Source organism: Malaclemys terrapin, chromosome 13 (genome assembly GCF_027887155.1).
Source record: "Malaclemys terrapin pileata isolate rMalTer1 chromosome 13, rMalTer1.hap1, whole genome shotgun sequence".
In the NCBI taxonomy this organism is placed as follows: domain Eukaryota; kingdom Metazoa; phylum Chordata; order Testudines; family Emydidae; genus Malaclemys; species Malaclemys terrapin.
The window spans coordinates 41,049,454-41,065,697 of NC_071517.1; the positions used below are offsets into that span (position 1 = coordinate 41,049,454).

Below are 16,244 nucleotides of genomic sequence, written 5' to 3' on the forward strand. Positions count from 1 at the left end.
TTAATTCTGCCCCTTCTTTCCCTGCCAGCTTGGAACTCCAGCACCCGGTCTTGTTGAACCAGACACACCAGCCTGCTCCAACACAGACCCAGGGGCTGAACCATGTGCCCCAAACTGCAGACTTAACTGAAAGCAATTTAAGAAGTGTTCCTGTTTTTAAAACTCAGATGCCAAGCTCCCAATGGGGTCCAAAACACAAATAAATCCATTTTACACTATATAAAGCTTATACAGGGTAAACTCATAAATTGTTCGCCTTATATAACACTGATATGAACAGCTGTCCCCCACCCCCCAAGTATTAATACATACTCTGGGTTAATTAATAAGTACAAAGTGATTTTATTAAATACAGAAAGTAGGATTTAAGTGGTTCCAAGTAGTAGCAGACAAAGTGAATTACCAAGCAAAATCAAACAAAATACTCATGTCTAACCTAATACAGTAAGAAAGTGATTACAGATAAATCTTACCCTCAGATGTTTCAATAAGCTTCTATCACACACTGGACGCCTTCCTAGTCTGGGCACAATCCTTTCCCCTGGTACAGCCCTTGTTCCAGCTCAGGTGGTAGCTAGGGGATTTCTCATGATTGCACACCCATTTGTTCTGTTCCACCCACTTACCGGTATATATCTTTTGCATAAGGCAGGAATCCTTTGTCCCTCTGGGTTCCCACCCCTCCTTCTCAATGGAAAAACACCAGGTTAAAGATGGATTCCAGTTTAGGTAACATGATCACATGTCATTGTAAGACCCCAAGTCTTCATTCATCACAGCCTGACTCACAGGAAGGCCTGCCTGCAAACAGAGCCATTCACAGTCAATTGTCCTGGTTGATGGGAGCCATCAAGATGCCAAACCACCATTAATGGCCCACACTTTGCATAATTACAATAGGCCCTCAGAGTTATAGTTCATATTTCTAGTTTCAGATACTAGAGTGATACATTTATACAAATAGGGTGACTACACTCAGTAGGTTATAAGCTGTGTCATTATACCTTACAAGAGACCTTTTGCATGAAGCATATTTTAGTTACATTATAGTCACACTCATCAGCATACTTTCATAAAATCATATAGAGTGCAACGTCACAGCAGGAAAATGGAGAATGCCAGCCACAGGGGATTTCTCTGGCAGATAAGATTTCCCGATAAAGAGATTGCACTACAGTACTTGTATGAGGTGTATTGAAAAATACTATTTTTGTTTTGTGATCACTGTGCACTTTCTATTCTTGTTGTGAGAGAAATCAACATATATGAAAACGCAGAATAACATCCAAAAACATTTAACAAATTTCAATTGGTATTCTATTATTTAACAATGTGATCCATTGAGATTAATTTTAATACACACCATTATGATTTTCAGTTAATTGCAATTAATCCACTACACTACTATTGTCTTCCAAGTTTTTAACAATACAAGTTCACATTTCAAAGTTCTAGTCTATATAACTTGGAATGGCCACAATTTACACATTTTTTGAACATGTCTTTAAAAGTTGAATCTGGGTCAAATAGCCTGCAAGGTTCTTAACTCTTTCTGGCCAGGTGTCACACAAGTTTAGATCGTGTGTGAATTCTCCAACGTTTAATGAGGTCTGATCACTGTCTGAAATATTTGTTACAGTCCAGTAGTTATGGAGTCTTGTTATTGTGTGGATTCTCTGATGAAAAACAAGGACTGATCAGTTTCTGAAATGTTTCCCACAGTCTAAGAACTTATGGGGTCTCTTTCCAATGTGGATTGCTGCATGTTTAACAATGTTTGACCTCCATATAAAACTCTTTCCACAGGCTAAGCAGTTACGGGGTGTCTCCCTGGGTGGATTCTCTGATGTAAATCACGGGCTGACATCTATTTGAAATGTTTTTCCATAATCTAAGCAATATGTTTGTTTTGCCTGATGTTTAGAAGGGCTGATCTGATTCTGAAAACATTCCCAGAGTCCAAGCACTTATGGTCTTCCCCTTGTATGGATTGCCTGATGTTTAAAAAGGGTTGAACTCTGCATGAATCTTTTTCCACAGTCTGAGCACTGGTGGGGTCTCTCTCCTGTGTGGACTACTTTATGTCTAACAAGGGCTGACTGCCGTATGAAACTTTTGCCACAGTCTAAGCACTTATGGGGTCTCTCTCCTGTGTGGATTGCCTGATGATTAAGAAGGGTTGATCGCCTTATGAAACTCTTCCCACAGTCTAAGCACTTGTGGGGTCTCTCTCCTGTGTGGATTACCTGATGTTTAACAAGATCCGACCTCTGTATGAAACTTTTCCCACAGTCCAAGCACTTATGGGGTCTCTCTCCTGTGTGGATTCTCTGATGTGTTTTAAGATGTGATCTCTGTGTGAAACTTTTCCCACAGTCCAAGCACTTATAGGGTCTCTCTCCTGTATGGATTGCCTGATGTTTTACAAGGTCTGACCCCTGTATGAAACTTTTTCTACAGTCTGAGCACGTATGGGGTCTCTCTCCTGTATGGATTGCCTGATGTTTTACAAGGTCAGACCTGTGTATGAAACTTTTTCCACAGTCTAAGCACTTATGGGATCTCTCTCCTGTGTGGACTGCTTGATGTTTCACAAGGGCTGACTTCCATATAAAATTTTTTCCACAGTCTAAGCACTTATGGGATCTCTCGCCTGTGTGGATCTTCTGATGTGTTATAAGATTTGACCTCTGTATGAAACTTTTCCCACAGTCTAAGCATGTATGGGATCTCTCTCCTGTGTGGATTGCCTGATGTTTTAAAAGGTATGACCTCTGTATGAAACTTTTTCCGCAGTCTAAGCACTTATGGGATCTCTCTCCTGTGTGAATTGCCTGATGATTAGCAAGGCCTGACTTCCATACAAAACTTTTTCCACAGTCTAAGCACTTATGGGATCTCTCTCCTGTGTGGATTGCCTGATGTTTCACAAGGTTTGACCTCTGTATGAAACTTTTCCCACAATCTAAGCACTTATAGGGTCTCTCTCCAGTGTGGACTGCCTGATGTTTGACAAGGGCTGACCTCCGTATAAAACTTTTCCCACATTCCAAACACTTATGTGGTCTCTCTCCTGTGTGGATTGCCTGATGTTTAGCAAGGTCTGACCTCTGTATGAAACTTTTTCCACAGTCTAAGCACTTATGGGGTCTCTCTCCTGTGTGGATTGCCTGATGATTAGCAAGGCCTGACTTCCATATAAAACTTTTCCCACAGTCTAAACACTTATGGGGTCTCTCTCCAGTGTGGACTGTCTGATGTTTGACAAGGGCCGACCTCCGTATAAAACTTTTCCCACAGTCCAAGCACTTATGAGGTCTCTCTCCAGTGTGAATAGCCTGATGTTTAACAAGGTCTGACCTATGTACAAAACTTTTACCACAGTGTAAGCACTTATGGGGTCTCTCTCCTGTGTGGATCCACTGATGTTGTTTAAGATTTGATCTGTGTGTGAAACTTTTCCCACAGTCCAAGCACTTATGGGGTCTCTCTCCTGTGTGGACTGCCTGATGGTTAAGTAGGGTTGACCTCTGTACAAAACTTTTTCCACAGTCTAAGCACTTATGGGGTCTCTCTCCTGTGTGGATAGCCTGATGTCTGACAACGTCTGACTTCCATATAAAACTTTTCCCACAGTCTAAGCACTTATGGGGTCTCTCTCCTATGTGGCTTATCTGATATGTAGTCAGTGCTGACTTCCAATTCAAAGAGTTCCTGCCCTTAAGGTATTGATAGGGTTTCTGTCCTGTGTGGCTTCTCCCATGGTCCAAGCATTGAAGTGATTTCTCTCCAGTATGAATTGTCTGAGGTGAAACAAACTGTGGTCTCAGAACGAATCCTTTTCCATAACCGAGGCATTCATAGCGTTTGTCTTCCTTAGGGGTTGTGTGATGGGCTGTGGGATCCCAGTATCCTTCCCCACAGATAATAGATTCATCCATCTGCTCCCTTGAGTGGTTTCTCAGCAGCCTCTCTGAACTCTGCCAATTTCCCCAGGCTTGTCCCTGTTCCAAGCCCTGGGAAAAATTCTCTTCAGCTCTTCCCTCAAAGGTCCCCTGTGATTCCCCATGCCCAGGAACTTCCTGCTGTTGATTCCCCTCCTTTTTCTCACTCACTGTCTCCTCACCTGCTGGGAGAGAGACAATCCAGAGAGGCGTCATTGTGCCTGGGAGAAAGAAAGAGGAATATCACTGAGGGAAAACCCACCATACTAAAGCTGCACAGACAGAGCAATTGGATTCTGCCTCCACTTCCCACCCAAACTTTTACAGAGAAGGAACATTGGGAAGGAAAGACCTGCAGGTAACAGGACAGGTGGGAAGCGATGTCAGTCATATCTGCTGACTGTAGCCCTGCCCTGGGCAAGATGAGGAAGAACCGAGGGCACTTACTGATACCATATTTTTTGGATTTTCAACTTTTTCCTTCATTCACCAGATGGTTTCTGTGTCAGTCCTCACCTGTGTGGGCACCTCTTTGGATCTCTCTTTCCTCGCAGGCCTGGAGATCGGGCACCCACGGCTCTTCTCCTCGTTCCAGCCGGCTGATCAGGTCAGGTTTGGGAAGGGGGAATCCTGTGCAGGTGGTGAAATTAGAGAAGATCAGGGTGTTTGGAGGATTGGGAGAGTGTCTGTCAAAATCGAACCTCTCTCTCTGCTGTGCTGGGGGAACATAGAATCCAAGCGGATGGGAACATGGTCACTGAGCTCCCTCGGGGGAGGCAGACATCTGGGGAGGTGGGGGGAATTGTGATGCCCTAACCAGGAGTTCCTAGGATCTGTACTCTCTGGGGGTCTTGCTGACGCACACCCAGCTCTGGAGTTAAAGCCCTGCCTATTTCTAAACTGGCAGAGCCCAGAACCCTCTGCATTGCTGGATCTGTTACCAAAGAGGGAGGTGAACAGGGATTCTGTGTGTGAATGAGAAACAACACAGACAGGATAATACATGGCTTCTCCACCAGGAAAGCTAGTGGGGGGTCGGGTGGGAATGATTTTGTATATTACTTAGGTTTTGACACCATTTTGAGAGTGTACAGAAATAAAAACAACCCAGGAAACTACAGTCCAGTTAGTTTAACTTCTGTGCCAGGGAAGATAATGGAGCAAGTAATTAAGGAAATCATCTGCAAACACTTGGAAGGTGGTAAGGTGATAGAGAATAGCCAGCATGGATTTGTGAAGAACAAATCATGTCAAACCAATCTGATAGCTTTCTTTGATAGGATAACAAGTCTTGTGGATAAGTGAGAAGCGGTGCATGTGGTATACCTAAACTTTAGTAAGGCAATACATACGGTCTTGCATAATATTCTTATCAATAAACTAGGTAAATACAACTTAGATGGGGCTACTATGAGGTGGGTACGTAACTGGCTGGATAACCATACTCAGAAAGTTGTTATTAATGGTTCCCAATATTGCTGGAAAGGTATCAGTAGTGGGGTTCTGCAGGGGTCTGTTTTGGGACCGGCTCTGTTCAATATCTTCATTAACGACTTAGATATTGGCATAGAAAGTACACTTATCAAATTTGCAGATGATACCAAACTGGGAGGGATTGCAACTGCTTGGGAGGATAGGGTCATCATTCAAAATGATCTGGACAAATTGGAGAAATGGTCTGATGTAAACAGGATGAAGTTCAATAAAGACAAATGCAAAGTGCTCCACTTAGGAAGGAACAATCAGTTTCACACATACAGAATGGGAAGAGACTGTCTAGGAAGGAGTACGGCAGAAAGGGATCTACAGGTTATAGTGGACCACAAGTTAAATATGAGTCAACAGTGTGACGCTGTTGCAAAAAAAGCAAACATGATTCTGGGATGTATTAACAGGTGTGTTGTGAGCAAGACACGAGAAGTCATTCTTCCCCTCTACTCTGCTCTGGTTGGGCCTCAACTGGAGTATTGTGTCCAGTTCTGGGCACCGCATTTCAAGAAAGATGTGGAGAAATTGGAGAGGGTCCAGAGAAGAGCAACAAGAATGATGAAAGGTCTAGAGAACATGACCTATGAAGGAAGGCTGAAAGAATTGGGTTTGTTTAGTTTGGAAAAGAGAAGACTGAGAGGGGACATGATCGCAGTTTTCAGGTATCTAAAAGGGTATCATAAGAGGAGGGAGAAAACTTGTTCATCTTAGCCTCTAAGGATAGAACAAGAAGCAATGGGCTTAAACTGTAGCAAGGGAGGTTTAGGTTGGACATCAGGAAAAAGTTCCTAACTGTCAGGGTGGTTAAACACTGAATAAATTGCCTAGGAAGGTTGTGGAATATCCATCTCTGGAGATATTTAAGAGTAGGTTAGATAAATGTCTATCAGGGATGGTCTAGACAGTATTTAGTCCTGCCATGAGGGCAGGGGACTGAACTCGATGACCTCTCAAGGTCTCTTCCAGTCCTAGAATCTATGAAAGTCTATGAAAGTCTCTCTCACATGGCAGCTGTGCATTACGGAGCCCATTCCTCTCCAACCTAACTTAGCAGGGAAGAACCTGACCAGTGTCAGACATGCAGACCGCACAGCTTCTAAGAACCAAGGGGACGGGAATCCCTTACCCAGCGAGGTCACCGTCTCGTAGTTCTCCTGCATGACGTCCCTGTAGAGGGCTCTCTGAGCGGGGTCCAGCAGAGCCCCCTGCCCCTGAGTGAAATACACCGCCACCTCCTCGAAGGTCACCAGCCCCTGAAACAACAAAGGGCCGGAGAAGCTGAATTCCCTCCCCCCCCCCCCCCCCCGCACCCTGCTCAGAGCAGCCCGGAGGCTTCAGGGGGTGGGGAGAAGGTGGGACCTCCTTGTCCCCCACAGCAGATGGAGGTGAGCAGGGTCTTCTCATTTCCCACCCACCTGCCAGCCACAGGCTGATACGGGAAGCAGAGCTCTGAGCCGGGGACAGGGAAAGGAACCTCGACAGCTTCCCTTCGTATTTCACAGCAGCCTCTGGCCAGTGGGGTGTTCCCTGGGTCAGAAATGGGGGAAAGTTCCCCCTCCCCCCACCAATGGGCCAGTTCACAAAATCAGGCCCAGGTTGATCATGTTCCAGGAGGTTTATCACACCCTGTCCACTCCCTGCCTCACACTGTGTGTTTCCTGCCCCTCCCCGTCTACAACAAATCCTCCCCACCTCACCCCCGCAGTTCCCTGTAAATCCCTTACCTGAACTGTCTCCATCACAGCCATTTCCCTTCCCTGTCTCCTGGAAGACGGGACGATCTGGAGCGAAACGTGGACGATTCCTTAGCCTGTTGGGGCGAGAGGAGCAATGGGGGAGGTTATGGAAGGGGCTTGAGTCCATAGCCCCCCCGCCCACGCAGACAGAAGCTCTGGGCTCTGTCGCGCTGGGAAAATCCTCTTTACACAGACTCGGCCCCTCCCCGCAGCACTGAACACTCTGTGACACCAGTAGGTCTCTGAAAGGGGCCCTTTGTGCAGAGTCATTTGCCTGCCCAGCTCCAACCCTTTCCCCAGGTCTCTCCATCACCTGGAGGCTCAGGCTCAGGGGCTGGTATGGTTAGAGTGGTTCCAGTAATTGGAGAACGTGCCCTTGAGCTGGTCTCAGAGGGGTGTGATGAAGCGGGAATGTTCTTAATGTTTTCTGTGAATACTGTGTGTGTGCCTCAGTTTCCCCATGTGTTACTCAAGTATTGAACCGGTGGGATACAGGTGTGTGATCATTGCGGAGACCTCTAGAGGGCAGGTGTCACTGCAGAGTGGCTTCCTGGGCACAGAGATGGCCAAACATTCTCTATTCTGGCCAGCAATGGCTTGAGTCTGTCCTCTGCAAGGAGCCAGCCCCAGATGTTGGAGAACAAAGAGAGAGGCAGAGGCCAGGTGACCTGTTTTCCTGGGAAAGTGAGAAAGCACGGAGCAGGGGCAGCCGGACGTCACTGAGGATGGGGGGCTGAAAGCGGGTCAGTCTCTTGTTTTGGGACTCAGCGGGGAGAGCCCAGGGCCAGATCTGGTCTCTGGATTTTCCCCAGGATGGACTTTGCTGAATGGTCCTGTTTTCTGTGCTAACAAGATCTGTTCTATGTTTTCTGTGCTAACAAGGTCCTGCCTCCCCCCACCGCCTGTACCCCGTTCTTCTCCCCCGCTCGTAGTCCCAGGCAGCGGGGCTGAAACAATCCGTACCATGGGGGGCGTTTAGAGCCATTGAACCAAACTGTAAACACTGGATAGGATGGAAACCCCTTCAAGCCAGGGGGGGGCGACTGGGCCTCACTAGCGTTGATCCAGCGCCTGTGCTGCCCCCCGGCCCTCACTGTGCCCCGGGCCCCGCTCCTTCCCCGGCCCCTAGCTGCCCCCCCCCCCCCAGATCTCCCTGAGCTGCAGCCTTCGTCGCACCAGCGGGGGCAGGGAAACAAAGCAGCAGATGGGGGGAGGGGGATGGGCGGTAACGTGATCCTGCCCCGCCCCGCACACACGGGGGCTGGCGGCAGCTTTCCTGGGCCCAGGGCAGGGAATGGGTGCGGGGGTCTCTCTTACCTGCCTCCAAAGGTCTGTGAGTCACTTCCTGCTGCCGGGCCTGAGCCCAGCGATCGCTCCCCCCAGAGCCGCCTCCCAGCTGCTCCTGGGTCCTAGCGATCAACCCAGCGCGCTGCAGCATCTCTGTGTCCGGCTCCTGTTCCACTCACAGGCTTTCAGGACAGAAGGGAGGGACCGTCTTCCATCTAGCGCGGGGAATGGGTGACACATTTTTATCAAATACTCTAGGTGACAGGACCTTTCTTCCCAGTGTCCCCGGAAAAGTGCAAATCCAGAGGACAAATTAACAGCCCCCCTGCCCCACTTGGTAATCTCTATAACTGATTGGAGGGGCAGGGGGGCAGAGTCATGATCTTTGAGCGCTTCTGGCTGCTGACCTAGTTCTGTCCCTGCCCTCCCCCAGGGTTCCACGGGGTGCAGGCCATGGACTGGGACACCCCTGGGGATTTGGGGGGGGGGGAATTCCAGTATGACGGGGATGACTTCATCAGCTTCCATGTCCAGCCTCAGGCCCCTTACCCCTGTCTGCATCCCAACTCCCCCCCCTTCCCGGAGTCATGGCCCTGCTCCCAGCCCCACCTCAATTGGATTGGGGGGCACAGAGAGAGATAAGGGGGGGCACCGCACCCCTACTCTAAAAAGCATTCCACTGGGCTCAGAGCAATTCCAGCCTCTCTGCCTGTGCTTTGCCGGGTTAAACCAGTCATGGTGGCAGTCAGGATGCTGGGCAGATGCCCGTGTTGTGAACTCCTTAATGTGTAACCAGTAGAATTCTAATAGTTGAAATGGTTACTTTTTACATGCTATTTTCATCCCTAGTCTGGACACCTGCCTTGTAGCTTCAGAGCCCTTAGGCAGAACCTTCCACCAACCCCCAAAGCTTCCCTGACTATTTGCAGTAAAAGAATTCCCCTCTGGCTGCTGGGAGGGAGGGGGTGGGCGAGGGATAGAGGGAGGTGGGCAGTGTAAAGTTTTGCCTCTGAGACTGTGCACTGGGTAAGACACACAGGGGCCATTGTCTTAGGGATGGGTTTCAGAGTAGGAGCCGTGTTAGTCTGTATCCGCAAAAAGAACAGGAGTACTTGTGGCACCTTAGAGACTAACTCTGGCTGGCTTCAGAACTTCCTCAGCCTGTGCCAAGGTCTGCACCGGCCCCTGCAGCCGCTGAACAGCGGAGTCACAAATGGCAGGAGGGGACGGGGTGTGTGGGGACCATCAGGAGGCTCTGAAACTCCTGTGAAGAGCATCGAACTTCGATCTGTCTGGTTCACCATCTGTCCCAGGCTCACAGAGCTCACACGGTGGTTCCCATAGAGAAGGCTGCCCAGGAGTACAAGGTAGGGAATTCCTGTCAAGTTTAATGGATTTTAATTACAGGCTAATTTCACTGAAAGTTGCCTGGCACAGGCATGATGCATCATCATTCAGCTCTGTAAACCCTTCATGGTACGGGAGATGCTGTGTTATAACCATACAGCTAAGGGTAGCCTAGAATTCCTCCTTACCTATAGGAGTTTAAGAAGCTCAGATAACCTGGTTGGCACCTGACCAAAAGGACCAATGGGGAAAGAAGATACTTTCAAATCTGGGGGGGAAGGGGATGCTTTGTTTGTGCTCTTTGTTCCTGTTCTCTCCCTGAGCCAGAGAGGGACCAGGCAGAAAAAAAAATCTCTTAAAACCCTGCCTATGGAAATAAGCATCTAGAACAGGGGTCGGCAACCTTTCAGAAGTGGTGTGCCGAGTCTTCATTTATTCACTCTAATTTAAGGTTTTGCGTGCCAGTCATACATTTTAGCATTTTTAGCAGGTCTCTTTCTATAAGTCTATAATATATAACTGAACTATTGTTGTATGTAAAAGTAAACAAGGTTTTCAAAATGTTTAAGAAGCGTCATTTAAAATTAAATTAAAATGCTGATCTTATGCCACCAGCCTGCTCAGCTCGCTGCCAGCCTGGGGGTCTGTTCACCTAGGCCAGCAGCAGGCTGATCAGGGCCTGCGGCGGGGACCCCAGACCTGGGGGGAGGGGTGTTTCAGGAGTCAGGGCAGAGGGCTGGGGGAGGGGGTTCAGGGCAGAAGGCTGGGGTGTGTGTGGCGGGGTTCAGAGATCAGGGCAGAGGGCAGAGGGCTGGGGGGTGCAGGGCAGAAGGCTGGGTGTGTGTTGGGCTGTGGGGGGGGTTCAGGGCAGAGGGATGGGGCTGTGGGGGTGCAGGGCAGAAGGCTGGATGTGTGTTGGGGTTGAGGGGTTCAGGGCAGAGGGCTGGGTTGTGTGGGGGTTCAGGGCAGAAGGCTGAATGTGTGTTGGGGTGTGGGGGGTTCAGGGCAGACGGCTGGGGGCATGGGGGTGCAGGGCAGAAGGTTAAGTGTGTGTGGGGGTTCATGGCAGAGGGATGGGGCTGTGGGGGTACAGGGCAGAAGGCTGGGTGTGTGTTGGGGTGGAGGGGGTTCAGGGCAGAGGGGTGGGGGGTGCAAGGCAGAAGGCTGGGGTGCTCCCAGCCCCCTGCCCTGAGCAGCTCATGGCAGGGGGCTGGAAGGGATATGCCCTGTTCCCCAGGCTCCGTCCTATGTCTCTCTGCCTCCTCTATGGAGCTGCCGCTCTTCCCCTTCCCCTTTGCTAGGGCCATCAGCTGATTGGCGCAGGGACCGAGAGGAGGCGGGGCAGGAAAGCACCATGATGGGGGAAGAAGTGGGGGAGGGGGAAGCTTGGCTGCCGCAGAACCAAGCTTCTGCCTCCTGCCCCCACAGGGGAGAGCGGTGGGCGGGTGGGGGGCTGAGTGGGGTTGGGGGCCGGGACCACGGCAGGGAGCTGCGTGCCACCTAAAATCGGCTCGTGTGCCGTATTTGGCACGCATGCCGTAGGTTGCCGACCCCTGATCTAGAATGACAAAAATAGTGAGTAAAGCCAGGCAAGGCATGCTAGATTATCTTTTGTTTTAGCTTGTGAATTTTCCCTTTCAGGAAAAAAGAACAGGAGTACTTGTGGCACCTTAGAGACTAACAAATTTTTCGTTAGTCTCTAATAAATTTGTTAGTCTCTAAGGTGCCACAAGTACCCCTGTTCTTTTTGCGGATACAGACTAACACGGCTGCTACTCTGTAACCCTTTCAGGAAGTTAACTACCCTGCCCTCAGGCAGAAAAAGAAAAACTCCAGCTGCTCTCAGCTTTAAAAAAAATGTCCTTTTTGAAAAAAAAACCTCCCTGCTTTTCAAGCAGCCAGAAGGAGAGGAAAAAAATCCTTTTAAACCCTCTGTGCTTCTGGTTCAAAATGATCCCACCGCTCTGCCACCATGTCAGGGTTCCCTCCCCACTCTGAACTCTGGGGTACAGATGTGGGGACCCGCATGAAAGCCCCCCTAAGCTTATTTCTACCAGCTTAGGTTAAAAACTTCCCCAAGGCACAAATCCTTTGTCCTTGGATGGTATTCTGCCACCACCAAGCGATTTAGACAAAGAATCAGGGAAAGGACCACTTGGAGTTCCTATTTCCCCAAAATATCCCCCAAGGCCCTACACCCCCTTTCCTGGGGAAGCTTGAGAATAATATTCTCACCAATTGGTTACAAAGTGAGCAGAGATCAACCCCCCCTGGGTCTTAGGACACTGAAAATCAATCAGGTTCTTCAAAGAAGAATTTTATTTAAATAAATTTAAAATCTAAAAGAATCACCTCTGTAAAATTGGAATGGAAGATAACTTTATAGGGTAACAAAAGATTCACAAACACAGAAGAACTCCCTCTAGGCTTAGTTTCAAAGTTACAAAACAAAGGAAAATTCACAAGCTAAAACAAAAGATAATCTAGCATGCCTTGCCTGACTTTACTTACTATTTTTGTCATTCTAGATCGGGGTCGGCAGCCTTTCAGAAGTGGTGTGCCGAGTCTTCATTTATTCACTCGCATTTAAGGTTTCGCGTGCTAGTAATACATTTTAACGTTTTTAGAAGGTCTCTTTCTCTAAGTCTATAATATATAACTAAACTATTGTTGTATGTAAAGTAAATAAGATTTTTAAAATATTTAAGAAGCTTTATTTAAAATTAAATTAAAATGCAGAGCCCCCCGGCCCGGTGGCCAGGACCCAGGCAGCATAAGTGCCACTGAAAATCAGCTCACATGCCGCCTTCGGCATGCGTGCCATAGGTTGCCTACCCCTGTTCTAGATGCTTATTTCCATAGGCAGGGTTTTAAGAGAGGGTTTTTTTCTGCCTGGTCCCTCTCTGGCTCGAAGAGAGAACAGGAACAAAGAGCACAAACAAAGCCTTCCACCCCCCACCCCCGATTAGAAAGTATCTTCTTTCCCCATTGGTCCTTTTGGTCAGGTGCCAACCGGGTTATTTGAAGAACAGGAGTACTTGTGGCACCTTAGAGACTAACAAATTTGTTAGTCTCTAAGGTGCCACAAGTACTCCTGTTCTTCTTTTTGCGGATACAGACTAACACGGCTGTTACTCTGAAACGGGTTATTTGAGTTTCTTAACCCCTTACAGGTAAGGAGGAATTCTAGACTACCCTTAGCTATATCGTTATGACATGCTGTAACAAAATAACTGATTTGACAGAGTGGCAACAAAGGCAAGTCTTTAACGATACCTGATGTGGGAAAATGTCCTCTGAGATTCTGATGGGGATTATTGAAAATCTTCATCATATAAAGAATTCTACTAATCCCAAAGGAGCAGACACATCACCCACCAAGTTAATAAACACATCAGTTCTTACCCAAATACAGTAACTCCTCACTTAAAGTCATCCAGGTTAAGGTTGTTTTGTTGTTATATTGCTGATCAATTAGGGAACATGCCCGTTTAAAGTTGTGCAATGCTCCCTTCTAACGTCGTTTGGCAGCTTCCTGCTTTGTCCACTGCCTGCAGGAAGAGCAGCCCGTTGGAGTGAGCTGGTGGGGGCTTGGAACCAGGGTGGACTGGCAGCCCCCCTATCAGCTCCCCGCTCCCCTAAGTTCCCTGTGCAGCAGCTGCCTGCAGTTCAGCTGTGTCCCTCCCTGCACTGCAATGTGCTGCTCCTGCCCTCTGCCTTAGAGCTGCTCCGCGAGACACCTGCTTGCTGTGCCGGGGGAAGGAAGGAAGATGGGGGCTAATGTCAGGGTGTCCCTCTACCCCCTGCTCCTGCACCCCACTTACCCCATCTTCCATAGAGCAGGGGAGATACCCTAGGGCTGCAGTCTCAGCAAACTGATCTAATTAACAAGGAGGTGTACTTAAGGCAAATGCTCAAATCTCCCTCAATTTATGCTGCTGTGCAGAGTAAGAGAGTTAAGTCTTTAGGGCTCAAGGAATTGATAGTTCATCATTTAGCAGTAAGGGAAATATCCCACCCTCTGACTCCTCCACCTCAACCAAGCTTCACAATCATCATCACTGTGTACCAGTATTAAATTGTTTGTTTAAAACTTATACTGTGTGTGTTTATATTTTATATATATATATATATATATATATATATAGTCTTTTGTTAATTCTTATGGGGAAATTGGATTTGCTTAACATCGTTTTGCTTAAAGTCACATTTTTTAGGAATATAACTACAAGGTTAAGTGAGAAGTTACTGTACACACTTAAAGCCAATTCTTGTTATCTAAACTAGGATTTATTAAAAGAAGAAAAGATAGCATTGGCTAAAAAATCATTAGACATACAAACGCAAATAGAGTCCTTAGGTCAGTTTCACCATAGAGATGACACGTTAGAATTGAAGAAAGTCCTTTTCAGAATCATTTCATCACGTTCTAGTCCAATGTCCAAATGCTCAATATCAGGGCAGTCCAGAGGGGACTGGAGATCTCAGTCTTACGACTCAAACTCGCCCTGAATAAAGCTTAAGAAGATCGGAGATAAAAGGATCAGGTCCCAAGAGTTTATATAGACATTTTTGCAGCCTCTCGACAGCAGGCAGTCCTTGGGTGAACAATAGATTTTGGAAGTAACCTCCTATTTCCCAAACATCACAGGTAATAAAACTACATTGGATTAACATAAGGTAATTAATTATCCATAAAACCATTCATAGACAGTTTACCACAAACTTTAAAGATATATATATATACAACGATATTATTACACCCAAGTTTCATCTAAATGTTATATTTCCTTTTGACTTCTGAATTAACAAAATACAGTCCTAGACAGGAACCCTTTGGTTACACTGTTTATCTATAGCTTCTTACAGATTAACATAGACTATTACAATTGCTATCTTCTAGGGCTGTCAAACAATTAAAAAAAATTTTAAAAAATTATCATGATTATTCACACTGTTAAACAATTATAGAATACCATTTATTTAAATATTTTGGATTATAGCCCACAAAAGCTTATGCCCAAATAAATTTGTTAGTCTCTAAGTGCCACAAGGACTCCTTGTTGTTTTTGCAGAATACAAAGTGTGCACTTTATATTTTTATTACAAATACTTGCACTGTAAAAAACAAAAGAAATAATGTTTTTTTCAATTCACCTAATGCAAGTACTGTGGTACAATCTCTTTATCACAAAAATGGAACTTACTAATGTACAATTATGTACAAAAAATAACTGCACTGAAAAATAAAAAATGTAAAACTTTAGAGCCTACAATTCCACCCAGTCCTACTTCTTGTATAGCCAATCACTCTCTCCTGTGTGGATTGCCTGATGTGCCATAAGATTTGATCTTTGTGTGAAACTTTTCCCACAGTCCAAACATCCATGGGATTTCTCTCCTGTGTGGATTATCTGATGTTTAACAAGGCCAGACCTCCATATGAAACTTTTTCCACAGTCTAAGCACTTATGGGGTCTCTCCCCAGTGTGGACTGCCTGATGATTAAGTAGGGTTGACCTCTGTATGAAAAGAACAGGAGTACTTGTGGCACCTTCTGTATGAAACTTTTTCCACAGTCTAAGCACTTATGGAGTCTTCCCACAGAGGTCCCCTGTGATTCCCCGTGCCCAGAAATGTCCTGCTGTTGATTCCCCTCCTCGTTCTCACTCACTCTCTCATCACCTAGTGGGAGAGAGAGAATCCAGACAGGCGTCATTGTGCTGGGGAGAAATTAAGAGGAATAGCAGCAAGGAAAAACCCAACATACCAAAACTGCACAGACAGAGCAATTGGACTCTGCCTTCTCATCCCATCCAACCTTTCACAGAGAAGGAAAGTTGGGAAGGAAACTCCGACAGATAACAGGACACGTGGGAAGTGTTGTCAGTCATATCTGCTGACTGCAGCCCTGCCCTGGGTGAGATGAGGAAGGAACTGAGGGCACTTATTGATACCACATTTTTGGGATTCTCAACTTTTTCTTTCATTTTCCAGATGGTTTGTGTGTCAGTCCTCACCTGTGTGGGTGTCTCTCGGGATCTCTCTTTCCTCACAGGCCTGGAGATTGGGCACCCACGGCTCTTCCTCTTGTTCCATCCAGGTGATCAGGTCAGGTTTGGAAAGGGGAAATTCTGTGCAGAGAGTGAAATCAGACCAAATCAGGATGTGTGGAGGATTGAGAGAGCGTCTGTCAGAAAGGACATTCCATGATTGGAACCTGTCCCTGTGCTGTGCTGGGGAATGTGGAATCTAAGAGGACCAGAATATGGTCACTGAGCCCCCTCAGTGAGGTGAGAGGAATTGCGATGCACACCCAGCTCTAGTGTTAAACCCCTGCCTATTTCTAAACCTGTGCAGCGCAGAGCCCTCCACATGGCAGCAGCTGTTCCAAAGGAGGAGGGAGAAGAGGGATTCTGTGAGCGACCGAGAAACAACACAG

General features: G+C 47.1%; 2 protein-coding genes across 3 annotated transcripts in view; both read right to left on the minus strand.

The window, feature by feature from the left end:
• The window catches only part of LOC128847504 (zinc finger protein 585A-like), a 32,732-nt gene extending 24,190 nt beyond the window's left edge, over positions 1–8,542 (minus strand). Inside the window, exon 1 of the mRNA XM_054046979.1 lies at positions 8,486–8,542. The gene's annotated coding sequence lies outside the window, so the exon portion shown is untranslated. The remainder of the gene's footprint in view (positions 1–8,485) is intronic.
• LOC128847505 (zinc finger protein 585B-like) lies at positions 319–8,541 on the minus strand. Of its 2 annotated transcripts, none has more exons than XM_054046982.1 (5): positions 8,486–8,541; positions 7,157–7,242; positions 6,559–6,685; positions 4,461–4,574; positions 319–4,165 (listed from the first exon to the last, which is right to left on the minus strand). In XM_054046982.1, exons 2-5 carry the CDS (start codon positions 7,178–7,180, stop codon positions 1,968–1,970), a joined length of 2,463 nt encoding a protein of 820 aa, XP_053902957.1. In that variant the 5' UTR covers positions 7,181–7,242; positions 8,486–8,541; the 3' UTR covers positions 319–1,967. The 2 variants fall into 2 exon arrangements, with proteins under 2 accessions (XP_053902957.1, XP_053902958.1); XM_054046983.1 differs by lacking the exon at positions 8,486–8,541 and adding an exon at positions 7,482–8,018.
• Positions 8,543–16,244: the final 7,702 nt, after the last annotated feature.

Bases quoted from the DNA above. Each gene is read 5' to 3' on its own strand.
- LOC128847505 (XM_054046982.1), bottom strand. From the start codon at position 7,180: ATGGCTGTGATGGAGACAGTTCAG. The intron at 4,575-6,558 runs GTAAGGGATTCC...CCACCTGCACAG, and splicing joins CGAGACGGTGACCTCGCTGG to GATTCCCCCTTCCCAAACCT. The intron at 4,166-4,460 runs GTGAGGACTGAC...TCTTTCTCCCAG, and splicing joins CCAAAGAGGTGCCCACACAG to GCACAATGACGCCTCTCTGG.